This window comes from Sander lucioperca, chromosome 15 (assembly GCF_008315115.2).
Source record: "Sander lucioperca isolate FBNREF2018 chromosome 15, SLUC_FBN_1.2, whole genome shotgun sequence".
In the NCBI taxonomy this organism is placed as follows: domain Eukaryota; kingdom Metazoa; phylum Chordata; class Actinopteri; order Perciformes; family Percidae; genus Sander; species Sander lucioperca.
The window spans coordinates 14,576,724-14,604,496 of NC_050187.1; the positions used below are offsets into that span (position 1 = coordinate 14,576,724).

The 27,773-nt window shown below is 40.8% G+C and overlaps 3 protein-coding genes across 5 annotated transcripts in view; 1 reads left to right on the forward strand and 2 right to left on the reverse strand.

The window, feature by feature from the left end:
* Positions 1–1,633, reverse strand: part of eif2ak2 (eukaryotic translation initiation factor 2-alpha kinase 2) — a 63,081-nt gene extending 61,448 nt beyond the window's left edge. The window contains exons 1-4 of the mRNA XM_035992145.1: positions 1,386–1,633; positions 1,238–1,352; positions 335–461; positions 33–106 (exon numbers count right to left, since the gene is read on the reverse strand). Of these exons, the coding sequence (XP_035848038.1) occupies positions 33–106; positions 335–461; positions 1,238–1,332 (296 nt within the window). The 5' untranslated portion in view covers positions 1,333–1,352; positions 1,386–1,633. The remainder of the gene's footprint in view (positions 1–32; positions 107–334; positions 462–1,237; positions 1,353–1,385) is intronic.
* Positions 1,634–3,140: 1,507 nt separating this feature from the next.
* gpatch11 (G patch domain containing 11) lies at positions 3,141–6,734 on the reverse strand. Of its 2 annotated transcripts, none has more exons than XM_031301573.2 (8): positions 6,520–6,734; positions 6,038–6,264; positions 5,908–5,949; positions 5,686–5,806; positions 5,486–5,576; positions 5,099–5,239; positions 3,629–3,710; positions 3,141–3,545 (listed from the first exon to the last, which is right to left on the reverse strand). In XM_031301573.2, the coding sequence occupies exons 1-8, from the start codon at positions 6,567–6,569 to the stop codon at positions 3,490–3,492; spliced, it is 810 nt and encodes a 269-aa protein (XP_031157433.1). In that variant the 5' UTR covers positions 6,570–6,734; the 3' UTR covers positions 3,141–3,489. The 2 variants fall into 2 exon arrangements, with proteins under 2 accessions (XP_031157433.1, XP_035848057.1); XM_035992164.1 differs by having other exon boundaries at positions 6,038–6,259; positions 6,520–6,707.
* Positions 6,735–7,916: 1,182 nt separating this feature from the next.
* On the forward strand, positions 7,917–27,739 carry heatr5b (HEAT repeat containing 5B). Of its 2 annotated transcripts, none has more exons than XM_035992144.1 (36): positions 7,917–7,997; positions 8,359–8,521; positions 8,612–8,823; positions 9,504–9,612; positions 10,166–10,315; positions 10,594–10,765; positions 10,872–11,029; positions 11,121–11,415; positions 13,374–13,529; positions 13,870–14,120; positions 14,275–14,386; positions 14,497–14,649; positions 14,742–14,841; positions 15,031–15,140; positions 15,219–15,382; positions 15,539–15,714; positions 15,878–15,983; positions 16,076–16,266; positions 16,546–16,705; positions 16,942–17,131; positions 17,332–17,501; positions 17,600–17,738; positions 17,838–18,017; positions 18,214–18,465; positions 19,685–19,866; positions 19,973–20,041; positions 21,064–21,243; positions 21,346–21,586; positions 22,015–22,227; positions 22,510–22,637; positions 23,838–23,982; positions 24,182–24,454; positions 24,784–25,008; positions 25,139–25,290; positions 25,426–25,639; positions 26,422–27,739. In XM_035992144.1, exons 2-36 carry the CDS (start codon positions 8,396–8,398, stop codon positions 26,727–26,729), a joined length of 6,162 nt encoding a protein of 2,053 aa, XP_035848037.1. In that variant the 5' UTR covers positions 7,917–7,997; positions 8,359–8,395; the 3' UTR covers positions 26,730–27,739. The 2 variants fall into 2 exon arrangements, with proteins under 2 accessions (XP_035848037.1, XP_031157344.2); XM_031301484.2 differs by having other exon boundaries at positions 11,121–11,370.
* Positions 27,740–27,773: the final 34 nt, after the last annotated feature.

Below are 27,773 nucleotides of genomic sequence, written 5' to 3' on the forward strand. Positions count from 1 at the left end.
AGAAAAAATGTGTCTCCACTGTTTGGGCTCACCAGATGTCCAACACATTTTGATTCAATTCCTCCTTTGGTTTGCTTGGCGTGCCGCTGTATTTCTCTTCTCCAGTCTTGAAAACAAAAAATAGGATTTTATATTAAGTGGTTAGAGTGCTGCTTATTTGAAACTACAAAATACTACATTCATGACAATATTACAGCTAATAACATGCATGTCAATTCATTATTTCCCACTGCACTTTCCTGGGACTTTAATTAAGCTAGGAAAAACTAATGTGTATTACTACTTACCTCTGTAGTTTTACACAAACAGTAGGTCAATAAAGAGGTAATCTTACAGGGTCAATTGGTTCCTCCAACAAGCATCTCAGGGCATTTTTAGCTGCGTTCTGTTTGGCTTCCTTCTTGTTCTTCCCCACGCCATCAGGATACGCCTTACCATTCAGGACTGCTCTTACAGTAAATCTGAGAAAGAAATATAAATGTTGTTAAACAGACAAGATAATAAAGGAGTACAGACATGAATTTGCACACTTAATTAACATTCCCACAGGTGACGTTATTAACATATGTTGGACCCCGTTAGGCCCTCATTAGAAAACTTTATGGGACTGCTAATGTAAAGTCATTAATTTTATTGCATGTGAAAAATACTGTGATATGTGTATGTATTTACTGCTACGCAAGCACTTGATCTAATTACCTAAAATAAATGTATTATACATTTTGTTTTTTGTACTGGTGTCAGTATGATACAGTTGAGTACCGAATCCAAAATAATAATTTTTCAATATCTAACTCGGTGCCACAGTAACAGTAGAAACAATACTTTAAGACTATTAAGGTTCAAAACATTTGCATCTATTACAGTCTTTTTTTAAAGTGGCCTTACACTCATACCATGCCATTCACCATACCATAACATTTTCTTATTGCTATTTTTTTAACAATATAATGTAGTAAACAATTAATAATATCTGAACTCAACTCTAAAGGTATACACTGTTAACTTAATGTTACATCTATTGCCTGCGTGGTTTAAATGTGGTAAGGAAAAAGTGACAACAGCTGGGACACTGATTGGCCTAAAAGCAACATAGAATACACCCAAACCAACGCCATGGGAAATACTATCCTTCCATTCAATAAGAGTATGTCCCATTAAAGTCCCAGACCTTTTTAAATCATACATACAGGACATGCATGCAGGTCGTAAACCCCACCAGAGAATGTATACTCACGTTTTAATGTGATCAGGGCCAACGGATCCAACGTCCTCATATTTCAGCTCCAAGCGTTGTCTCTGTGCATACTCGTTCAGTTTAACTACGTTCATTATAAATGACTAGTCGGAATGTCAATTAAATTACGAGCACAAAGTGCAAGAATACTATATATTTTTCGCTTTCATCGCAACTCTACGTTAACGTCTTTTCCTTCGTACGTCTGGGCTGTTTCCCACAGTAAGTTTCGTTTTCTCCGGCAACGTCACACAACATGGCTCCTTCAGATGATGTCAGAAATATAAAAATTGGTTCTGAACCAAGTGGAAGCTATCACCGTGGATACGTTTTAACAGTGGGCAAGTTAGTATAGTGAAAGCATGGATGTATTAAGAGAACTGAAAGTGCTGAGTTTCTTTGGGCTAGCAGTCGTTAATGTTAGGTATGCTACTGTTAATAATTCTTTTTACGGATATTTTAACTTACGTCTGCTTGATTTTTGTTTTGTTTTGGTCTTCTTGAAATGTTTTAGCTTAAATTAAAGTTTTTCTTTGGGACAAAACCATAGACTGTATAAAAACAGACAGAGCTTATTTTGTTAGCAATCAACAACTACAGTTCCCAAGAAGCGTTACCACCGCGCCTACTGCTAATACTCATGGGAGTTGGAGTTGTTCATGCCAATCTAAAAAAAAAAAAAAAAAAAAAAAAATCGTTGAGGAAGCTTACCATAGAAGCTTACTGTCAAGCATATATCAGGGTTTTCCCTACCATTAAAAGGCTTAGGTGCAGCACCCGAGCCGTTTTTGTCAGCACCTTAGCTGAATGAATGTGAAAAGCTGCAAAGAAGCGCCAAAAACGTTGAAAAATCATCAAACTAACTAACAGCCTTTTCAGATATTATGATTGTAGATGGACCTTTAGCAGTTTTTTCTTTAAGCTTTTTGAGTGTTATTACCTGCTCTAGCTTTTCCAAAGTTTTAGACACAGATATGGTAATAATAATGGTCCAAATTATATATACACACACATTATACATACATATATATATATACACATATATATATATATACATGTGTATATATATATATACACACATATATATATACATGTGTATATATATATATATATATATATATATATATACATACATGTGTATATATACACACATATATATATATATATACATACACATATATATATATATATATATATACATATATATATATATATACACATGTGTATATATATACACATATATATATATACATACACATATATATATATATACATATATATATACATATATATTACTTCAATATACATACATATATATACATACATACATAAACATTTATATATACATGATATATATATACATACATATACATATATATATGTACATATGTATACATACACATATATATATATACACACACATATATATACATACATATATATATGTACATATGTATATATATGTATACATATATGTATATATATATCAAGTAGTAAACGTCCATTTATCTTAGAGTATTATACAAAACCCTTTTTTTCTTTTTAAAGATAATTTTTTTGGGCTTTTCCACCTTTAATTTTTGACAGGACAGCTAGGTGAGAAAGGGGAGAGAGGGGGAAGAGGTCGAGGCATAAACCTCTCACTACATGTGCGCCTGCTCTACCACTGAACACGCTTATACGGACTATCCAATATTGTGGTGGGAAAAATGGTATCGAAATCCAGCAGGGACACCAGACAGGATATTGAAGTAAATATAATTTTAAGACACATATAAACTCACAATTGAGAACATATGCTATTATGGCAATATCAGGATTAGATGGGAAAGTTAGGAGTACATCTTACATTTGTAAATCAATCCCAAAGTATTAGTAGCTAACTTAAAACAAGATCACAAGGTAAGATTCTTAAAACATTTAATGAAAACACAGGTATGCAATTGCTCTTAAAACATTTAAAAGAAAAAAAATCTGCATCTTGCAAAGTGCATCTTTTCAAAGATATAAACATTAAAAAGGTATCGTAAATTTCCTACAGGATTTCTAAATGTAAAGAAATTCAAGACCATCACCCTCAAACAGGGTTAGTTTCTATAAACAGTGATGTCCTTCCAGAGATGGAAAACAGATTCAAATGGGGATGATAAATAAATAACCCTCCACTTCTGATCACCTAATTGCCTCAACTGCATATCAAATAATATCATAATGCTTACAGGGTCAAACTACTGCGCATGTTTTTATTAAGTTCATTCATGGTCTGCTGCTGTATCCCCGGGACAGTTGGAGCACAAGTCCTCTTCATCTGTAAAAACATATACAGTATATCAGCAAAGGCAATAAAAAAACAAAACAATAAAACTACAGCCATGTCGTCATCACTCTTACCATTATATGTTGTCCCACACCATATGCAGTAAAAATGGATTCCTCTCAAATAGGATGTCAAAATTTGCAGTTTGTCAAATGACTGTAACAGAGAGGCACATATCACATACACTTTCATTTTACTTTGGATATCATAGCACAGAATTCAACTAGATGCATTTATCGTACCATATGATCACTGATCACGGTCTTCTAGTTATACCTATAGACTGTAAATATTTACAGTCTATGGTTATACCCAGAGCTAGATCCAGGTCCGATTAGGAGGCCTTTAGTTACTGTGGTCCTGCTCTCTGGAACAAGCTGAGATCCATCACAACTGTGTCCACTTTCAGAAGTTAAATGGAACACGCAAACTTATTGGGACTTTAGCTTATTCACCGTATCCCCCAGAGTTAGATAAGTCCATACATACCCTTCTCATCTCCATGCGTGTTGTAACTGTCTGACGCACACAGCACTAGCTTAGCCTAGCACAGATCCTGGAGGTAACCGGCTCCATCTAGCCTACTGCTCCCAATAAGTGACAAAATAACGCCAACATGTTCCTGTTTACATGTTGTGATTTGTATAGTCGCAGGGTGTACAAATAACAAGGTCACTATGCTTTTACTATCTAGTAATAGTTGACTCTATTACTCCAACTCTGAGCGAACTCCAGGCGAACTCTCTGCTCCTCACCACAGGGCTTCAGGTGCTGCGAGCAAATCACTCCGCCCAAGTAGCAGTAGTAGCAGTGCTTCGCCTTCTGAGAATATAGTTCCCAGTTTGTATACGGTTAGAATACAGCTGTGTCTCATGTGACCTTGTTATTTGTACACGCTGTGACTATACAAATCACAACATGTAAATAGGAACATGTTGGCGTTATTTTGTCACTTATTGGGAGCAGTAGGCTAGTTGGAGCCGGTTACCTCCAGGATCTGTGCTAGGCTTAGCTAGCGCTGGGGGTGTCAGACAGTTACAAGACACACGGAGATGAGAAGGGTATGTATGGACTTATCTAACTCTGGGGGTTACTGTGAATAAGCTAAAGTCCCAATAAGTCGGTGTGTTCCTTTAATTCAAAACGTTCTTATTTTCTCAGGCACTGGGCATTTGCACAGTGTGCGTGCATGTGTTTATATTCTTGTTGTGTTGTTGCTTTTGCTGTATTCTTTCTTCTGTTTATGCTTGTAATGTGTATCCTGTTTTTTAAGCACTTTGGGTTTCTGTGTAATGAAATTATATAAATAAAATTGTCATTTGCCAATATTATAACTGTGTACAATACAATGGCAGAATGTGCCAGTGCATCCTATTTTCATTACCATCAAAAAGTCTATGCACCAAAATGATGACATATTACCATACATTTATGTGACAACAAAATGGATTTGGGATCATATATTAGGATTACTAATATTAATTATTAATACTAATTATTATCACATTATATCACTGAATAAACAAGGTAAACTGTATACTAACGGTTAATTCCACAATCTCCTCTTCTTCTTCTTCCTCCTCCTCCTCGTCTTCCTCATCCTCCTCCTCCTCCTTAAGACCGTCTTCATCGTCATCTGTCTCTGCTTTAGGCCAGTACCAGTCTTCCCTAGGCACAATGATGCCCTGAAAAGACAATTCAGCCAAATAATTCACACAGAAAACTCCTGTTCCCACTCTCTGTTGTTTCTATAATGATGGAGAGTGAATTGTCAGAATATACTGATTTTTTTCTCTGGATTAAGGCATGGCAATTTTCTTGGCATGTTTGTATTTATTCTCAGTGCAGAAAGACTGAGTAGAGATCTGCAAAAACAGCATTCGCTCTGTGATGTACTGATGAGCCTGTGCTATAGCCATAATTCTTCCAACCTTCTGACTGTCAAGCTGCTCACAGGCTCGCTGACTCCTTCTGAGATCTCCTTCAATCTTTCGCTCCTCTCTCTCTGTCCTTACTCTTGACCTGGAATGAAAAAGTATAACATTACACACACAGACTATGAAACGTGTATTATAGGAGGGTGGCCATGTTTAGAGACATGGTGCATCTGATAGACAGCTGCAAACTTGACCTAAAATCTTCCAGAGACTTGGTCTCATTCTGTTGTCTGGCTCGTACTTTCTGACGATAATGTTCAAGTTCCTCCTCTGCTTTTCTTTTCTTCACCTCTTCCATTCCAATGCCACCTCTGTCTGATTTAGCATAACAAGAATAATACATGTAAGCCATCAGTTGGATTGCACATGTTGTTTCCAAATACACTAAATATAAAATATAAAAATGTATCACCTACCGGTTTTAATATTAAGAGGAATTGGATCAACCCTTCCTGCTCCTGTAAAGGTAACAGAGATAACAGTATTACACAAGCAAGAAATGGCAAACAGATTTAAATAAGCTAACTCAGTAAAGAAGAAACTTGCCCGCCTTCCCGAGGCCTTGGCCAGCTTTGTAACCCATTTTCTGCAGAAGTGCAAATCCCTTGTTTGCATTGCAAATTGAGTTTTGTAAAGCTGCCTCTCTGCTTTCCTTCTCCTGCTCCTTAAAGGTCTTTTGACGGTTTTTGATGTTCGTCTCCTTTTGCTGTGTCTCCTTCTTCAACGCTTCTTTCACTCGCCTCACCATGCTGACACCTGGCTTCACATCTTGTCTGACACACAGAAGAACATAGAAACTGTTATTGGGATATCACAACACTGGTAGCTGTTATGCCAACATGACTGTAAACTCCCACTACTTTGAAAACCCCAGAATTAACTTTAACTTTATAGGACTGACACCACAGGGCGGTAAGGTAAACCTGTAACAGTGCATGTAATGTAACAGTTAACGTTAACGCTAGCTAAGTTAACAATCTCGACACCCTCAGGTATTAATATAAACTGCGGACACACACATTGCTTACATTTTACTGAGAAATGCATCAGACATATAGTCCTCTTCCTCATCAGACATTATGGCCGCGCAAAAGAGAAAAACAATGTAGAAAAGAACAGCTACAGCGCTGCATTAATAACCCGGTTGTGCATTTGAGTTACGCTTCACCTATGCGCTTCACCGATGTTTGGTTCGTTCAAAGATACATTCCGAGTAGCTACAAGGTACGCAACAATTCTACAGTTCCGGTGTCGCCAGGATTTGTATCCCCTGGCCGCGGGAGCGCGCGTGCACTCAGAGCGGAGCTTTCTTCGCTCCCCCTACAGGTTGTCTCATTGGAACTACAGCTGCAGCTAAAAGTTACATAGTGCTGCTTTAACTGCTGCACTTCGAATTCACCTCTAAATGGAACAATTAGCGACGTTGAAGACTCGACAGGGTTTTCATTAGTGGGCTCATGCATCTACATAAATACGTTTATTTGTCTGTTACATTCAGGAGATGTGTGAATTGTTTAATGCGTCGTTTATTAGCCTATTGTAGATTAATCGACAGTGTTTTCCAAAGTTCCATGTTGACATGCACCTTAGCTACATAGGCCGACTGATAGGCCTATCTATGTGAGTCATGCAGGTTTATGAACAATATTTTTTCCTCGTCTTTGCTAACCCGTCCCTCCCTGCCCTCTAACGTGATTTCTGTTTTAATTTAATTTAGTTTAGTTTAATATGGCTTTTCAATTAACCGCTTTGTTCACCTGTCTAAAGTTACAGAGGGGATATACAAAATATCAGGCCATTTTTTCACCTGATATAATGTGTATCTCATCCCCTAACATGCAAAGGGTCTGCCCTGTCCTCATGTGTGTTATGTCTGTGAGTCTTTAGTCCTTAGTCCTCAGGGCTCACTTTGGGATTGGGCCATTGTCTGTGTTTACCAGGTCACAATAAACAACCTGAGATAATATGGAGATTTCTGCTGTTTTCTAGCAAAAGTTACTGAGAGGATACACATTATATCAGGCTGTTTTTCACCTGATATAATGTGTATCCCATCCCCTAACAGGACAGACCCTTTGCATGTTAGGGGAGGGGATACACATTATATCAGGTGAAAACAGACAAGATAAATGAGACCCGTGTTACTAAGGAAAACCCTGTCGAGTCTTCCACATCACTATTTGTTCCATTTAAGAGGTGAATTCGAAGTGCAGCAGTTAAACTCCGCTCTGAGTGCACGCGCGCTCCCGCGTCCAGGGGATACAAATCCAGGCAGGGATAAGTAACTTGGCACGACACCGCCGCTTTTGACAAATATTTTAGGTATTTATTTTAAATGCACAGCGACAACTAGAAAAAAAAGAATACACATAGATAACACTTTTTTTTTTTTAAATTAGGATACAGCAGTATATTCTGCACATTATTTCCTTGGTTTCACATCGGGCACTTTTTAATGCGACACCGCTGATACTCGTCGTCATTCATCCTTGGTTATCGAAAACAGGTAGAGGGAACAATTTGCTAAATATAGCCCATATTTCATACATGTGTTGTTATTGAGGAGTTTTTGAACAGCTGGATGTTATAATGGATTATGATAGATAGCTAACGCTCAGTTTGGGTGAGAGTGTGTAGCCGGAGTTTAGCTTTTTCCTCGTAGGAACTAGTTAGCTTGTGTTGCTAACCAGCTCGCCTATCAACAGCTGGAGGCAGACAGCTGTCAACCCAGAACAGCAAAGTGTTAACGCTACCCAGCTTTGACAGTTTAGTTTGCTACACAATACGACAAATAAGCAAAAACGTCTAAAGCAGTGACAGCTTTTATAACTTTATAGTTACTTATGTCCCTTGCATAAACATTGCAGTGGCGAAGGTGTACAGGACTGTTAAAAGGTCTTCGCCATGGAGCTGGCTCACAGTCTACTGCTCAATGAAGATGCCTTGGCCCAGATCACTGAAGCAAAGAGGCCTGTCTTCATCTTCGAATGGCTCCGCTTCTTGGATAAAGTACTTGTGGCAGCAAATAAGGTGACTATTCAGATTATGGCATTGTTTTTTTCTGAGTGAGTTTAATTTTTGTGTGTTTCAGTGTGATTTTGTTTTGGGTTTGAATGACAGGTGGATGTGAAGGAGAAGCAGAAGAAGCTGGTGGAACAGCTGACAGGACTGATCAGCAGTGCCCCTGGACCACCGACAAGAAAACTGCTGGCCAAAAACCTCGCTACGCTCTACAGCATCGGCGACACCTTCACTGTTTTCCAGACTCTGGATAAATGCAATGAGATCATCAAAAGCAAGGATGACACACCTGCGTACTTGCCAACAAAACTGTAAGATATAATTGCTGCTCTGTGTATTGCCATTGGCTATTTTTTTTTTACATATTCTACTTGATATTAAACACATTTGCATTAAGATGATTGAATCCATCCAGCACTGCTTTCCGTGATGCATGCATGTGCTGTAGGCCCACCCTCAAGGGTATTAGCCAAGCCAAATGTTAATCTGCAGAATGACATTTCATGCTTAAAAGGGGGGCTTAAGTGTACATGAGTAGATATTATGCTGTGTTTCTTGCTGGTAATGGAATCTAACAGTGGTTAAAGCTACATCAGTGTTGTCCTGCAGGGTTTTATCCATCATTCTTTCATACCTGCGTGTGCCACTGTTTTACTCCTGCCGTGTTTTAGTATTGATAATAATGTGTTTGGAACTCTGAGGTTAAATCTAACCCATGGCACATGGTATTATACTGTTAACAACATCAATACAATAAAAGCCAGTCTGAATGTTCTCAAGAGGAGGTTTACCTTATGCATGAGAGAACATCTGGACTTAAACAAAATCCACAGTTATGGCAGTTCATTTTCAAGAGATAATTCATTTTATATGTTCATCAAAATGATACTGAGTTATCATCTGATTATTGCTTTGCATTGTTTATCAAATAATTTAAAGTGAACGTGAATGTGCACTTTCATTTTAATGCATACAGTAACTTCTCTTGCAGTGCTGCAGTGGCATGTGTTGGAGCTTTTTATGACAAGATGGGCAGGATGCTGGGCAGCTCTTTTCCAGACACCATTAATAATCTTTTGAAGGCGGTAAAGAGTGCAGAGGTATGATCTTTTTAAGAGTACGAGTTTTCCATTTTCTTATGGCAAGTACTGTATGTATTAGTTCAAATTGTTTATTAGAATATAGAAACAGAAGTGGATAACTAAAAAGATTTATTCAGGGTTCATACATTTTGAAAAAACCTGGAAAAGTTATGGAATTTAAAAAATGCAAATTCCAGGCCTGGAAAGGTTTTGGAAACATAAAAAGACCCAGACAGTTTTGGAAAAGTCATGGAATTGGTTTTTTTTTAACACAGCATAATAATATGTGATTAATAAATGTATTTCACGTCGAACGTTCTATTCGGGGCGCGATATTACGAATCCCACTATGAACCACATAAATTGTCATTCATTTTATGGTTAAACCTCTGAGGGTAAACTTTAACACAGATTTTTATTCTTATTGTATAATGTCGACTCAGGAATACCTAGTCATGGAAATTTGCCGAAAAGTATTGGTTAAAATGCGTATGAACCCTGTTTATTATTCAGAAACAAATGTGATGTTTATTTTTATCCTCCTGTTTTCACCTGTCCCTTGTTGATGTAGTCTCAAGGCAGAGGAGAGATCCTTCTCAGCCTGCAGAAGGTGCTCTGTGGACTTGGAGGAGCTGCAGCTTCATGTCACAGAGATATCTACAAGAATGCCCGCTCTCTACTCACAGACAGGTCCATGGCTGTACGCTGTGCAGTAGCAAAGGTTGGTCTTAGAAAAATGTCTAATGGAGCTGTATACCAAATTACACATATTTTTGCTATGTCATTTATGTTACCCAATCTCAAATGTGTTACGCAAATCTCCTCCCTATTGTGATGCAAAACATGACAGTTGTACTCTATATTGAGCAAATTGTGTGGCCATTACATTGCAAAGATAAGTATAAACTTAGCATCTGGATTGTTTGCATGCATCATCCGTATGTCTATAATAAATCCGATGTTTCCTGGACTCTATCTTTATTCTTCTTGCCTGATCAGTGCCTGTTGGAGCTGCAGAATGAGGCAGTATTCATGTGGACCACAGAACTGGAGAACGTGGCCACTTTGTGTTTCAAAGCCTTGGAAGGATCAAACTATGGTGTTCGGGTAGCAGTGGCCAAACTGCTTGGGACAGTCATGGCCACCGCCCTGATGCCCAAACAAGCAGCTGGTAGGTTAAAGAGTTGATTTTTGTAGTTTATGTTCGGCTAATTTCCTGTTAAGTAGACTAGGATCCCCACTTTTGTTCTTCGTGATCTCAATACATTTTTCCTCAGTGATGCGTCAGAACGTGAAGCGAGCCACTCTGGAGGAGGTGCTGGAGCTAATGGCCACAGGCTTTCTGCGTGGAGGATCCGGCTTCCTGAAGAGCGGAGGGGAAATGTTGAAGGGGGGAGGCTCTGTCAGCAGGGAGGTGCGAGTGGGCGTCACACAGGTGAGGTGAACTGTCAAACATAAGAATCTGAGCCCGCGTTGTCTGAATCAACCATTTCACATGGGATTTTTTTTCCCCCCGTTTTCCTCAGGCCTATGTTGTGTTTGTGACTACACTTGGTGGTCAGTGGCTGGAGCGCAACTTTGCGACGTTCCTGTCCCACGTTCTGGACCTAGTGTCTCACCCACGAGCCACGCAGACACATGTTGAGGCTGTGTACTCACGCCGCTGTGTCTCTTTCATGCTACGTGCCACCCTGGGGGGCTTACTTGGAGAGAAAGCACAAATTGCAGCCGGCAAAGAAATCTGCCAAGCCATCAGCAAGCAAATGAGGGCTGTGGGTAAGGAGGATGGGGGGGAAATATCACGGTTCAGAGCATTACAGAGTAAGTACTCATCCATTATTATTACTTTGAATTCACCCTTCATTCAGTTTCTACAATTCTTGCATGGTTTGGGCTTGTGTTGTATGCAGAGATGGCTTTTCTTTTCTGTCTTTTGTTGCGTGCGGAGATGGCTTTCCCTATTTCTGCTTTCCTTCTTGCTTTCTGCCTTTGCTTCTGTCAGAATCACTCTCTTTTTTCCTTTCTTTTTAACCACAAGCAGCATCATCAGTCAGTAACATTATCCATTGCCAGCTCAGCATTTGAGTTACTCATGCTTGCATTATTGCATAGCCTCCATGGCTGTTTGCCATTCTGTTATCGTATTACAATCCCTACAGAGCATGACAAACTCTTTCTGACTGTTGACATCTGGCTTACAGCAGCAGAAAAAACTGCATGTGCCACTAAAATTCACAGACACATAGTTGGAACAAGCCATTTCCCCCCACAGCAACAAGACATGATATTTGCAAGTTTGTCCATCATTTAGTTTAATTGATTTGAGTTCCTCCAAATGTCATTTCTTCCCCTGTAAAACAACACATCAATCATATTTATAATCACCTTTATCTCATCAAACAGGATGATTCTTACTCTGATGTGCTTTGCAACCTTTACATTGATGTACACTATGTCAAACATACATGCTCTTGTTCACATTGATGCTAAAACAGAATTTGAAAAAGATGTTGAATGTCGGTTTCTCATGAGACGTGGTCCTGGGCTCTTCACTATACTTTACTATACTTTCCAACCAGCTGGATCTGTGAGACTTGTTGAAATGAGACTTTGGGAAATATCTATGCTAAAAGTAACTTTAATAATGTTTCCTGGAGACATGATGGTAGTGAGGCCTCCTTTGGAACAACATGACTGACACAGTTTAAAGGTGCCCTGCCGCACGTATTTCCTTACTTTGTGGTAATGTCTGACGTTCTACCATGAACTCTGTAACATTTTTTTGTGGAAAAAATGCCTTGGTCACAAGGATAGGTTTAAAGCCATTCTATGTGGTATAGAAAGCCTGCAGGAAGACTCGATTTGTGCCAGTTAGTTCTCATTAATATTCAACGAGCTAAGCTGCTTGACTCTGATTGGCTAAGAGCTAGCCAATGAGAGCGTGGCTATCAGCATCCTTTACCCAGCGCAACTGGGCGAGCTCATGAATAGTAATGAGCTCAGGCAACACCACGTCAGACTGACCAGCTTTTCTAACTGGCCTGATTTCTCCGCTTATTTCTTTTCGGTGACTAGAGCTGACAGAGGAGGTAGCAGTTCATTTTCACATTCACGACACAACACAAACACATATGGACCTAACATATTTCAAAAAATACAAGTAAAAACGGTTTTGTGTGGGAGGGCACCTTTAAGAAGATCTGTCTTGACTGCTGCCCATTTAGAGCTCTGAGGGTTTAAGATCTTCATAAATGACCATCAGATGGCTTATCAGCGATTTACTTGAATTCAGATTTAGTTTTACTGTTATTTTCTTGCCACATCCTTTATCCTCTAATACAACTATAACCATTGTTTAATGCATTGTACCTTTAAAAAAAATCCTCAGAGCTCTGTTTGTGGAATATAGCAGAGTGCTCCTCAGTATTTTAGAGGATTCTAGTGCTGCAGTAGAACAACTTTGCAGATTGATGGTGTGTGACAGCAATACATGGACTAATGTGGACAGTCAGTTATGTTTTTACAATGTATTTTTAATGTTATTTTTTGTTATTTTTTAACATGTCACAATTATGATTTAACTAAATTAGTTAGTGCCGTATTTTGAGAAAAATCTTAATCTAAGTTGCAATTCAGTGCAGGTCACCTTATCCATTAATGCTGCACACATTCTTAGTTAGTATTATTATCATATTTTTAAGGATTTGTGATCTTTTTTGCATTTTATACTGACAAATCCTTCTTGTTCATTTCTCTTTCTCTGACACATGTTTTTCCAGAGGCAGTTGTGAATGACATCAGTGGAGAGAACAAAGCAGGGGCAGCGGATGTCTCTGCCAGTCAGCATGTCATGGTGTGTGCCCTAAAAGAGCTGGGCAGCCTGGTTCAGAGCTTGAGTGCCACAGCTTCACCACTTATCCAGGAGCCCTCTATAGGTGACACACAAAATATTCAATGGGGCATTTGTTTCAGTGCTCTTAAGTTTCTATAAACTGTGATTATATGGATAAAAAAAGTACTCCTAACTGGCGTGAAAATGTATGACATTGGCTGGCATCTTCTCTAACTTTGTGTTTTAACATTTTCACTATCCATTAAACAGAATATTAGCTGCTAACAGCTATGTACATCTACATTAGTTCCCACTGTATATGCAATTGTTGCATATTTTTCTTAAAGTTAATCAAATATGTTGAAATCTACAGTCAGATAAAAAAAAAAATCATTTAAACTGGATTCAGTCACAACTCAAAAACACCATGCCCTCTTCTCCAGGACTCCTTGAAACTGTGACCTCAGTGCTGCTGCACCCAAGCATGGCAGCTCGTTTAGCTGCTGCATGGTGCTTGCGCTGTGTTGCCGTGGCGCTGCCCTATCAGTTGACCCCACTGCTGGACCGCTGTGCGGAGAGAATCAACAACCTGAAGAGTTCACCGGAGGCGGTGAGCGGCTACAGCTTTGCGATGGCTGCTCTGCTGGGGGGCGTACACCAATGTCCACTGGGTATCCCCCACTCCAAGGGCAAGGTGTGTAGCCTCAGAATGTACAGTAATCTTATGGGTTCCTTCTCTTGTATTAACTGTCATTGGGTCCTTCTACTTATTTAAGCCCTGATTGAACTTCAGTATCAGCCTCTTTGATTGCCCTGTATAGATTTCAAGATTGTCTGTGTACTTGTAGTTGGTGGTGAGTATAGCTGAAGACCTCCTGAGGACCGCTGCTCAGAATAGTCGACTGTCCCTGCAGCGCACACAGGCTGGATGGCTGCTGCTGGGAGCCCTCATGACTCTAGGTGAGCCTGCCAGGCATCTCTCTCTTATCTCTTGTTTTTGATTTGTCAACAATTCTGTCTCCCTCTCCCTCTCGCTTACAACATTGCCACCACATTGTGTTTATGCCCAGGTCCCTCCTTAGTGCGCTATCACCTTCCCAAGATGCTTCTGCTCTGGAGAAACGTGTTTCCTCGCTCCCAGAAGGAGCTTGAGGCGGAAAAGGCCAGAGGAGACGCCTTCACTTGGCAGGTCACCCTGGAGGGCCGAGCTGGAGCACTGTGTGGTAAAGAACCATACCGGCCTGTATACCTGCACATCCTCTGTAATGTTAGCAGACACAATTCTGACCCACACGCCTGTTATTTTCTTCTGTAGCCATGCGTAGCTTTGTGGCCCACTGTCCCGAGCTGCTTACAGAAGATGTGATCCGTAGACTGATGACTCCCATTGAATGTGCCATGACCATGATGTCTCAGTGAGTGTGATGCTTTCAAGTATGATTGTTTGTTGACGACTTAAAGACAAAGAGGTATTTTGTCTGTGTTGCAGGATTTCAGGATTTTTGTACACACAGTTCATTAATAGTTTTTTGTGTGATAACTATTTCCTGGATTTTTTTCATTGTGTTCAGATTAAATATCTAATGATTGTAATGTTTTGTCAGAGTCCCTGCTATCATTAAGGTCCATGGTGCTCACCTGAAAGCAAGTGCAGCGATGGTGAGGCTCCGGTTGTACGACATCCTGGCTCTGTTGCCTCCCAAGACCTATGAAGGTAACGCAGGTCACTTTTTTAGAACTTAAGAACATTTATGGAAGGTGTTTTTTTAAAACCTGTCTTCTTCTCATGTAGGCAGCTTCAACGCCCTCCTGAGGGAACTGGTTGCAGAGTTCACTTTGACTGACAACTCGGCCAACACTACCACCTCCTTGCTGCGCTCTCTCTGTCACTATGACGACAGTGTTCTCATGGGTTCCTGGCTACAGGAGACTGACCACAAGTGCATAGAGGATCAAGTGAGTAAAATCATCAATGGCATGATGAATCCAAAATATAATACTAGTACATATTCTAAGAATAAATGTAACTGTCCTTATGTGTACTAAACATAATCCATTATTATCTGATGTCTTGGTCACTGTTGATACTACTGTGTGATCATTCCTAAACAGCTGCAGCCCAACAGTGCGTCTGGCAGCGGAGCTCTGGAACACGATCCCTCCTCAATCTACCTGCGTGTTCCAGTAGGCGAGGCCATCCCAGGGCCTCTCCCATTGGGTGTGTCTGTCATCGACGCTTCGGTGGCTCTGTTCGGTGTGGTTTTTCCCCACGTCTCCTTCAAACACAGGTGAGAAGTTTAGTTATTGCTATGGACATACAGACATATTTGCAACATGTTAACATTTTGCATCTTATCTTTTTCTTCTCTGGTTTATAATGTATATTCACTGTTGACCTGTTTTAAAGCTCTTTGTGGCACGCTTGTTTACCCATCTTTGTATATGATTCAGGCTACAGATGCTGGATCACTTTGCAGAGTGCATAAAGCAGGCTAAGGGAGTTCGACAGCAGGCCGTCCAACTGAACATCTTTACTGCAGTGCTCAGTGCCCTCAAGGTGAGAAAACTTGCCTCATATCCTCATAAGATAGGAATATAATGTTTCATTTGTCATGTAATGAGAAAAAATGTTTCTCTTCCTGAATAAAGGGTTTGGCTGAGAACAAGAGTACTTTGGGTCCTGAGGAGGTGCGTAAGTCGGCCCTGGCTCTGGTGATGGGAGCGTTGGACAATCCCAACCCCATCCTCCGCTGTGCTGCTGGAGAGGCCCTGGGCAGGATGGCTCAGGTGGTGGGAGAGGCTACCTTCATTGCCAGAATGGCACAGACCAGCTTTGATAAGTACGCATTTCATACATGTATTATCGGTGGATTTAGTTTTTTCTATATTCTTTTATTTCTCCTGTTCAAATCAAGACATACTTGGTCAGCACACCATATAAAATCAGTTACACAGAACAAAGCAACTGACCTACATTTTATTGTAGGTCAAGGATGTTTCAGCAAGATACAAGTTTCAGTTTTTGATTGTCCTCATAATCTATCTTGGCACTTGATTCTTACCTCTCTATCCTTGGCTTTAATCATGGATCCATATCTCTCCTCCTCCTCTATTTCCAGACTGAAGTCGGCCCGTGATGTAGTATCGAGGACGGGCCATTCCCTGGCTCTCGGCTGTCTGCATCGATATGTTGGAGGAATTGGCTCAGGCCAACACTTAAAGACCAGTGTCAGCATCTTATTGGCTCTGGCCCAGGATGGGTCCTCTCATGAGGTCCAGGTACAGTGAATTACTCAGGAGGAATGGATATTTAAATTCAATCACAGTTGATGGAGAATAGGAGAGTTGTGTTTTTTTTTTTTCATCTAAACTGAAATATAGTTTGCTTCACTTGGATGAACAACATGTTTTTTTTCTATTGTATTTCATTTCAAAGCAAAGTTTTAATTCAAAAACATCATAATTTCTGCGTTGCACATAACTAATTCAGATATTCTCCATTTATTTTGTATCAGACATGGGCTCTGCACTCTCTGGCTCTGATTGTGGATTCCAGTGGTCCCATGTACAGAGGCTACGTGGAGCCTACGCTGTCCCTGGTACTCACCCTGCTCCTCACTGTGCCACCGTCTCACACAGAGGTGCACCAGTGTTTGGGCCGCTGCCTGGGAGCCCTCATCACCACTGTGGGACCAGAATTGCAGGGTAACTGTGGCAGAAAGAAAATCACAAACCTCCTTGTATGACTGTGACTCTCTCATTTGACTCTCATTTCTTTAAAAGCCATGTAGACCAACAGGTGGCAGTGTAATCACACTACAGGCCACTGAAGTAGATACTCGTAACTGCTAAAAAATGCTTTGCTTTTTGTCTCTCTTCCTAATCTGTGTCATTGGGTTTGCTAGGAAATGGAGCCACTATCTCCACCATCCGCTCATCCTGCCTGGTTGGTTGTGCCATAATGCAGGACCACTCTGATTCCCTTGTGCAGGCAGCTGCCATCTCATGTTTGCAGCAGCTGCACATGTTCGCTCCACGTCATGTCAACCTGTCCAGCCTGGTGCCCTGCCTATGTGTAAGACATAATCAGACATAATAAGTTTCATACTATAGTAGTTATAGTTTGTCTTAATCTTAATCATAATTTCCTACTGTACTATGGGATCCCTGCAGGTGCACCTATGCAGCTCTCACCTGTTGCTGCGCCGAGCTGCCGTGGCCTGCCTGAGACAGCTCGCTCAGAGAGAGGCTGCAGAGGTCTGTGAGTATGCCATGAGCCTGGCGAAGAGAGCAGGAGACAACACTACAATCAGTGAGTAGAAATCGCGAACTTGACAAGAGGATTTTGTTAGTTGATATACGTCAGTGAGACACTGGAACTCTTACTTTGTTGACTTTGTCCCCGGTTTAGATCTAAACATCACGGAGACCGGTCTGGAGGGCGTTTTGTTTGGCATGCTGGATCGGGAGACAGACAGGAAGCTGTGTTCTGATATCCACGATACACTGGGCCACATGCTGTCATCTCTTGCTGTGGAAAAGCTTTCACATTGGCTGAAACTCTGCAAGGATGTCCTGGCAGCAACTACAGGTGAACCTTCAAAACAACAAAATATGACGCATTACCATTTTCTGTCTCCAAGGAAATGAATGCTGACAAAGAGGACAAAATAAGTATCACACAGCAGTCAAGTTTATTCTACAGTCCAATGTCAGTTTAAATGTTTTGTGACAAAATCTTTTCTTTTAAATCCTTGTATCATGAATGTGTCCATCTCCTCTTTCAGATGTAGCAGCAGTCGTTGTATTCGAGGTGGAAAAGGATGAGGAAGACTCTGAGAAAAAAGACGAGATGGACGATGACACCATGTTCACAGGCCTGGGCGATGATGACAAGTCCAAGCCCTCTGTGGCGCCGCGCTGGGTGACGCGGGTATTTGCCGCGGACTGCTTGTGCCGCATCATCCTGCTGTGTGAGAATGACAAGGCACACTTTGACCTAGCAGCTGCCCGCTCTGCACAAGCCAAAAACCCCAAAGGTACCATTCATCAGCATGCTGCCAGAATAGAGTAGCTCAGGGTTCACGTCAAGGATTTGGGTTTGATTTATGCCACCTGTGATCTGTGTCTGTGCTGCAAATAGATTTTCTAAAGTCATATACCAATATTAAAACTGTTGCCTACATAATAATAATAATTCATTACATTTATATAGCGCTTTGTTATAGACACTCAGAGAGTTAGGAACTGATTTTATCCACTACTTACTATCCAATAGTCAAACAACAACTGTTTGTTTAGTAGTTGTTTGGTTTGGTGTTTGATTTAAATATCTGTTTGCGACCTTCATGCAGTTCAAGTGTCAGCTGCTAAATAAAGCTCATTCATGTGCTTTTATGTAAAGATGGAACAAAGCAAGAGATGAGTAAGCTCAAGTGGGAGTGCTTTTTTTCCCACTGTGCAGATAGAGGAGCCAGTTTATATAAGCTCCTCTGAAATAAGGCAGCATTGTATAGACTAGACATTAATGGCACAGTGTGGTGATTTTGCATGTCTGGAAGCAGCTAAGCCAAATTTAGTGACTGGGATTAAGTGGATGCTTGGTCTGCATGTTGGTGTGTCCAATCAATCCCTTGAAAGGTGCTCAGCTGAAACTCAATTAAATCTGGTTTCTTTCGAGCCACTGAAACTAGCAGTGGCAGCGATTCAAGCTCTACCGATTCAAAATCAATTCATATAATTATTATTACTTTTTTTTTTAAATTGTATGTCTACTACAGTCACATGGGAAAAGTAACTACATTTACATACTGTGAATCGTTTTTTTAATCGAGAATCGTTTTTGAATTGAAAATCGATTTTTGAATCAAATCTTGAGCCTGAAAATCGATATCGAATCGAATCGTGACATTTTCTGAATCGTGCACCCCTAACTGAAACCCTAAAAACGGGTTTGTTGTGTCCTTCTGTATTTAATCTTCAATTCATTCTCAGGAAAGGAAAGTGTTAAAAAAGCAAACACAGAGACAGGAGGCAAACCATTGTACCTTCTTGCTGACGTGCTACCCAATATCAAAGGAATACAAAAGCACATAAAAAACAATGACTAGCAAATGTTAAAATGACCAGAAATCTTTAAATTCTACTTTTGATTGATTAATGTGGCTGCTCACTAAGGCCACATTCCTTGCAATGATTGTGAATGCATTTCTATTCCTCACACAATCCTTGTTTTTCTTTCCATCTCTGTTCATCAAGGAGATCAGTTGGTGCTCCATTTGTCTGACCTCATCCGCATGGCCTTCATGGCTGCCACGGACCACAGTCACCAGCTGAGGATGGCCGGCCTGCAGGCCCTAGAGGACATCATTAAAAAGTTTGCGTCCGTACCAGAACCTGAGTTCCCAGGACATGTTATCCTGGAGCAATACCAGGCCAATGTAAGTCAGATTGCATTATGCTGCAAAAGTCCCACATTAATAGTGACAAAGCAAATGTTAAACAAAGTCAAAGAAGTGAACATTCACCAATCATGTATGCATTTAGGTCGGAGCTGCCCTCAGACCTGCATTTTCACCTGATACACCATCTGACATCACAGCTAAGGCATGCCAGGTAAGACCCTGCTTTGTTCACGAAAATTTGGAAGAAACATTTTAGCAGCTGAAATGGTTATACACCATTGTACTTCATAGCCCTGTTTGAGGTGTGCGCTGCTGAAATGCAGAGACGCACCTAGCCAGTCTGTTTGTACTGTAACATTCATTCTAATGAACAGCCCTTACATACAGTATATTAATATATGTTGATGATGCTAGAGGCTTTTGAAGCAATTCTACTCCAATGGCAGTTAATTACCTCTGCATAGTGACTCATCATCCCCTTAGAACCCAGCAGTGTCTCATGTTTTCTGCCTTAATGCTTGACTTATTTTACTTATGTGAAGAATGAGTGACCGTGGAAAATAACCAACATGCCTGTCAGCAGTATTATCGGAAAAAAACGTTGACTCTTTGACATTCCCCTCTGTTTCACTGGCTTAGGGTTTGTGCCTACTGAGACTCTCTGTTCTTTCGGAAAGCCGAAAACTTGATCTCAGGGTTTCTCTTCTCTAAATAGAATTAGTAACGTTGAAGAACATAGAACACAAAGGAAATATCCATGATACCTTATATCCTCTACGTGGTCAAAACAAATATACATAATTAAAAGAGCATTTAATACATACCTGTGGAAATTCAGGCTCACATAACATGACATATGGAGGAATGTGACTATAGTTACACAGGTAACAAGGTGGCTCGCCGAGTACATTTGCAACGTGACTCATTTGTATCTCTCCTTCTCCTGCCCTTGGCCGACTGACACTTTAATAGCAGTTCTCCTCAGAAGTATATCATCTTATAAGTCTCTACTCCACTTGTACAGCCCTATTTATAAATAACTGTTCTTTGACACCCCCAACCCCTTTACTGGCATGTATGATGGCTAATCAACCTTGAACACTCTGTTATGTAATGTAGGCTTTTCATTTTTCTCATTAGTTGTAAGAGAAGTAGCGGTTAAAAGCCCTTGGGTTCTGTAAATGGTCAATTTGTTTTACTATTTATTACCTTGACCCCTCCCTGTGACTACAGGTGTGTAGTACGTGGATTGGTAGTGGCGTAGTCAGTGACCTCAATGACCTGCGGCGAGTCCACACCCTGCTTGTGTCGTCGCTGGACAAGGTGCAGGCTGGGAAAGGCTCATCCAGTCAGCTGTACAGCGAGAGTGCCACCACGATGGAGAAACTGGCCGTGCTAAAGGCATGGGCTGAGGTGAGACTGAAGAGCCTGATCAGACCACTGTCTCATATTTGTTATACTGGAAATGATGTACACAAAATAAAGCTGACTATACGCACTGGCTTTCTTTCTCAGGTATATGTGGTAGCAATGAAGATCAAGAAAGAGGCCCAGTCTAAGCCTTCCAAACCAGTCCGAACTGCAGACGACGATGAGGATGAGGAGGATCTGGGCGCCAACGTGCTTCCACCTGACAGCCTCATCACTCTGGTGCAGCCAGAGCTGCCCTCGCTGAGCCGCCTGTGGCTGGCCATGCTGCGAGACTACGCTCTGCTCACTCTGCCTGCCGAGTTTTCCAGTCAGCTGCCCCCTGACGGTACAAGACAGATTCTTGCCTACCAAATGCAGTCTTTCTAGTAGCACATGGACTATAAGTTCTTTGCTCTAGTTTTGATCCCAAATTTGTGGTTTTATTCTCCTGACAGCAACTCCAGACAAAAAAAAATTAACTTCAATGTGATTTGGTTTTTTGATTAAAAACATCTTTGTATTGTACTGTCAAATAGCCCTTTTGGTTGAATAAGATGTTCGAGTACATTGTTGGAGCTGTCTTGGGGCACTTCAATTAGAATTTGTCATCTGTATAGCAATGGAAGAAATGTAATGAATACTTAAAGTAAACATAAATATACAAGTAAGGAGCATATATGTGTGTGTGTCTATTGTAATTATTGTAAACAATTCAAATTACATTTCAAAGTAATATGGTCAAAACAAGTCTTTCCCATTGTTGTCTGTGTTTAGGTGGAGCGTTTTATACTCCAGAGACTATAGACACAGCAAGGCTCCACTATCGCAGTTCGTGGGCCCCCGTCCTGCATGCTGTGGCGCTGTGGCTGAGCAGCACTGGGTTCGGAGCTGGTGAAGAGGAGCTGGCTCCTGCCGTCCCTCAAGCAGCCTCCTCCACCACAAAAACCTTTGAGGAGTCGGTCAAAGACAGGATGCATCTAATGTTGGGTAAAGAGACACACATCATTTGTTGTACTGTATGTAGTATTCATGTTACTGTGTTTTTTGTTTCAAACGGTTTGGCTCTTATTGAGGTGGTTGTCGTAAAGACTCAGTACCCCTTCTACAGGTATTCTTCTAAAAACCTGAACACTTATTCATAACCGCTTTTTGTTTACCTACAGCAATGGGTCCACCTCGCATCTGCCGACAGTGGAAGGGATGGTGGTGGATAGGAAAAGAGAATAGCATGAACACACCCTAAGTGCATTTCTGTGTTCTGTCTCTCAGGTGTCAGTATAGAGTTTCTCTGCTTCCCGCGGCCCGAGGAGCCCATTGAACATGTGATGTCATGCCTGCTCGCCCTATTCACTCTGCTGGAATCTCCATGTTTTAAGATCCATATCGCAGAGGACCAGGTAAAGACACAAGTCGGAGTGCAGAAATGACGTGTAAGAAAGAGAAATATGGTGGAAGATATACCACTCTCCTAGAATTTTAATTTAGTTTAAAAATATATTCTGAATGACACATTCAGTGTGATGTTTAAAAACAAAATATACTATATATAAATATTAAAACTCTGTGCTGCAATTTATATCTGCATTTTAAGAAACTTGCGTATTTGTATTTAAGAAGCTGTTTTTTAAACTCTTGTAACTTGCAATTAAACAACAGCATTACTGTCATATGTTAACAGAAATTCAAGCACTGCATAAACCAAAATTACAAATTGAAATGACAGAGCGTGAGTTTCTGTGATTGGCTTTGTTGATTGCAGATGTTCTTTATTAAAGTAACAAATAGGAAACAGCTGATGATGATTTAAGCGTGACATGATGTAAGCATGGGCTCTGTTATTTACACCTTGTAGCAGTTATTTCATTGGTCTAGTTGAAGTGATATATTTAGCAGTGACTGATCACCACCTTGGTGCAAATAACTGGTGAATACCGCAGAGTCAAGTGATGTTTACTGACTTTACAAGGGTGACAATGCTCGCTCCGTTGCTCCATTAAACAATTGACCGCCACATAGTGGGTCAATAGGATACTGAGGGCTTCAAAGGATACATAGATTGTGTCCTACAAATTCAGAAAAAAGCAGTCTGAATTTCTCGGTTGTATTTGGTGGAGCATTTGAAATGGCACAGGTCTTAGTCGGCCCTATGACATATTCGGCCTCAAAGTGTGGACTTCAGAGGATCCAGACCATAAATTGGGACACAGCATGTGTCTCTCTGCTGCTGCCACACAGTCATTACAGTCTCCTGTCAGACTAGAACCACATATTATGTTGGTGTGTGTGGGAAGGGTTAGATAATTCTCACTTTTTGCCTATTTAATATATTGATGATTTTCTGTTCTTTGTATAGAAAATAATGAATATGAATTTCTGTTAACATACAGTATGAACGTTATCTAAAGATGTTTTTATTGGGATTGAAACTTAATTTGGAGAAACTGTATAAAACCATTTACTACTCTGACAAAACAACTGCTTGCCTGTTGGCAATGAGCCAGAACAGATGAGTATGATGTGTCGGGCATTATGAATATCAATGTTCACATTCCCAGTTTTTCACAGAGGCATTCCTGTAAATGTTATTTCTGTTGTAGCTGTTGGCAGTGGAGCTCCTGAACGTGCTCCACAGGCTGCTGTTGACCCGGGATCCTCCTGCTGTACAGCTCCAGGTCACTGCTGTCGTACAGGAGACCATCAGGGCTGCACAGAACCATCTGCAGCGACAAAAGGCCAGCAATGGTCAGGAGCTAACACATTCTACATTACACCTAAACACTGTTATATTCTGAAAACACAAAACTCAGCATTCTTATTTGCTTCATCTGAAAGATGACTGATCAAAAGAGTGTTAATATCTGTTATGTTTTATATTCATAGTAAAGTTGTTTCAGTCATGTGGCTGTTTGAGTGATCTAGGTCACTATGTTATTTTGCTCAGGCAAAGAGGAAGAAGGCGAGAAAGACTCTCAGCCCAGCGTAGGGGAAGGAGGAGACACAGGGGAGCTTGTCCCCGGCAAGTCTCTGGTGTTTGCAGCCATGGAACTGCTCGTGTTCGTCCTGGTCCGCCACTTACCACAGCTCAATGCACGTGTGAAGGAGTCACCCAGCCATGTGCCACACAGGCCTCAGCGACTACCTGAAGAAAGTGCTCGCCTGGTGGCAAACACAGTCTCCATCCTGGCAGAACTGCCCTCACTCTGCTCTCCTGCTGGTGAGGCCTGGAGCATACTGCAGCAACAACACACAAACCATGCAAAATATGAAAAAGACACATAGAAATTTGATAGCAAGTCTTTGTTCCAACTTAGAAGTTTACTTTAGAATTATAAGCTTGGCCAGCATTGTTCAGGTTTGTGTATGCTAATGATAAATTAAACTCACACTGACAACGCTATTGCTGCTGTGCTTTTCAAATGATCATATATTATTAGAAACTGCTATATGCATTTGTGTGAGATTACTAGTTAAGTATGGATATTATTAGCATGACAATGTGGTGTTCACTATGAAATCTCACTGTTTTTTCCCCCGCCTTTACAGGAAGCATGACCATCCTACCCACGGTGCTCTTCCTAATCACGGGGGTGCTGAGGGAAACGGCAGTTAAGACTGCTGACAACTCGGTGCCTGTGACTGTGTCAGCTGCGCTGCAGGGCATCAAGACCATAATCACCTCCCCACTGGCCCGGGTGGAGAGCATGCAGACACAGTGGACTGGCCTTGTGAGGAGCAGCCTGGCGTCTGTACTTGAGCACTCACAACCAGGTAAGTAAATACACACTTGTTTAACTGCAAGCGCTGACGCTGACCTTTCTGTGGGGGAGGCAAGAAAAAAAGTATGACATCATTACTCATTGACAATATGTACTGTATGCTTGTTTGTGCTTTTCTGTAGATGAGTCCAGACCTGACATGGATGAAGTCAGTATGTTAACAGCAATCACACTCTTCCTGCTGTCTGCCAGCAATGAACTTGTAGGAGTAACCGTCCTGCAGAAGGGCTGCATGGACCGCTTCCGAAATGCCCTCAAGTCTAGTGATCCCTGGGTAAGCACCTGTGTATACGAACCCAGCTGAAGTATGAGAATCTCAACCTAGACACATTTTGAATGTCTGATCAAAAGGTGTATTCCAGCTATGTGTGGCCAAGTTAAGTGAGTGATTTCGTTCTTTTTGCCACAGGTTCAGGCACGGTGTTACCAGCTGCTGTTGTCAGTGTTTCAGCACTCAAGCCGTGCCCTGTCTACTCCGTACATCCACGCTCTGGCTCCACTCATGGTGGAGAAGCTGAAAGCAGTGGAGCGCAGTCGGCCTGGGACAGCTGCCGAGCTGCAGGCTGTACAGGAGGGCATCAGGGTCCTAGAGAATCTGGTCGGCATGGGTGAAGAGCAGAACCGTAAGTATGCCTCCGCCTAATGGACCACTAAAGTACCGTATTTGTTCCATTAAAGTGTTTAGCTCCATTAAATTAGGTCTCTTAAGTATTTAGCTCAGTGCCTTTGGATGTGGGCTGTCAATGATCAGAGCAATAGAGCATTACATGCTAAATTTAGAATCCCTGCACTGGTTTACTGTCATATTTACTATTGATTTCAACATTACACTATATTATATCATTTATTCAAATAATACATTTTGTATTGTGTTATATTAAGCTGTTGTGTATTGTAGTTTATTCCATGTTTGGGGTTCAAACTGTTTCTATTTAAGATACAGCTAGAGCTATGCATAACATATTTAGGGCCCCAACTTACAAATTGATCTGCAAATTGTTTTCTTGATTAATCTATAAATCTCTTGGCCTTTAGAAATGTCAGGAAACACAAATATACATCGCATTTTCATCGCACTCAATGGACTTGATATGTATAATTCCGCAGATATTTTAGAGATGGCTATAACATACTTTATCTGGGTTGCTTTGTTGTTACTTAGTCTTTTTTTGAAATACATTTCAGAGTGTGGTGAATTATTCCGCCAGGGCCGTTTGCTAACCACTGTCTCACCACTCACTTGAGTGGTGCCTCATATATCTGGTCCAGGAGTATTGAGTTGAAATTTGTGGCCTCACTTCCATTTGTGTTCATTGCAGTCTCCCTGCCTTTTTCTGTTGAACTAATTACTTTATCTGTTAATGATTATCTTTTTTTAATGTCTTGTTTGTATGTGTTTTAATAGGGGTGCAGTTGCTGGCTCTTCTTGTACCAACTCTCGTCTCCTACCTTTTGGATGAAAATGCCATCTCCTCTGCGCCCCAAGTCTCCAAAGGCCTGCATGATTTTGCCCTTCAGAACTTAATGCGGATTGGCCCCCTCTATCCAGCTGCCTTCAAGATAGTGATTGGTGCAGCACCTGAGCTCAAAATCCGTTTGGAATCTGCTATACTGGCCAACCAAGCCAGCAACAGAGCCAAAGCTGCAGCCAGGCAAGCTCAGCCGACTGTACAAGCTGCACCAACCATCAAACTCAAGACGAGCTTCTTCTGAACTCTCCAAAATAACCTGTACACTCTCACAGCCTAAATTAATGTTGTCTTTTTAGGTTTGTTGTGTTGTCTGTCATCAAGTACCACAGAAGAAGAAGAAGAAAAGTACCACCTGTCATGTCTGTATCAACTACAGTTTCTTAAGTGTATTTATTTATTCTACATATACAGAATATTTGTTTTTGATGGGTGAGAACTGTTATTGAAGTCAAGACGGAAATTATGTAAATATCATTAAAAGGCATTTGAATGTTCACTTTTAAAAAAGCTCACTTTAAAATCTGTAGGCAATTTTGATTCTGTGAATGTATCATTTCTGGACCCGATGCACATTTATAAAGGGACACCATTTACATTTTGTTTAACATCATTTTTTCTTGATTTTGTCCTTTTTGTCTGATCATCAGCCCCTCACTATCCAAAAGTTGATGTTTACTGTGGCATACTTTGCATCACCATGAGCATGGCACCCCCTTTTGATTCCAATCATGCATGTTCGTTTAATGGAGCTGGTTTAGTATATGACCTTAGGTCTGCTGATTGTTACCAATGGATGTTTTTAAAATCTTTTGTGTCTTTGTTTGACGAGGGTTTTTTTCTCTTTATGTTCTAAACATTCCCGCTACATGTTCTTAAACATACCTAGAAAATTACTTTTGATCATAATTTTGAGTCCAGAATGAGATTTTATTACAGCCCGTTTAAATATTAAATGCATCACACTTTCAAATTGTTTTTGAGCAGAAATTGCAATTTTCACAGACAGTTAAGTGGTCTGCTGATAAATGGGGGGCATACAGGGGGCATACTACATAATATATGTGCTGCATATCACACAGACTGTTGTATTGCTTATAACTTGATTTTTGCTCCATATCTGTCTATGTATAATAGCTACATGAATGGGTGAGCATCAGCTACCATCATAAATTGGCAGATGTGTTGTTGAAAGGATCCTGTTACATTCCACCCTAATTTCTTCGAAATGTAAATAAAGTTGCTTTGACCTCATTGTGCTGATGTCTGTATTTGGTTACACATTTTT

Coding starts and splice junctions, on each gene's coding strand:
- gpatch11 (XM_031301573.2), bottom strand. CDS start 6,569: ATGTCTGATGAGGAAGAGGACTATATGTCTGATGCATTTCTCAGTAAA. Junction 5,950..6,037: donor CCAAGGCCTCGGGAAGGCGG/GCAAGTTTCTTC, acceptor TTACCTTTACAG/GAGCAGGAAGGGTTGATCCA. Junction 3,546..3,628: donor GTGTGGGACAACATATAATG/GTAAGAGTGATG, acceptor ATGTTTTTACAG/ATGAAGAGGACTTGTGCTCC.
- heatr5b (XM_035992144.1), top strand. CDS start 8,396: ATGGAGCTGGCTCACAGTCTACTGCTCAATGAAGATGCCTTGGCCCAG. Junction 21,587..22,014: donor CAGTCAGCTGCCCCCTGACG/GTACAAGACAGA, acceptor GTCTGTGTTTAG/GTGGAGCGTTTTATACTCCA. Junction 24,455..24,783: donor CTCACTCTGCTCTCCTGCTG/GTGAGGCCTGGA, acceptor CCGCCTTTACAG/GAAGCATGACCATCCTACCC.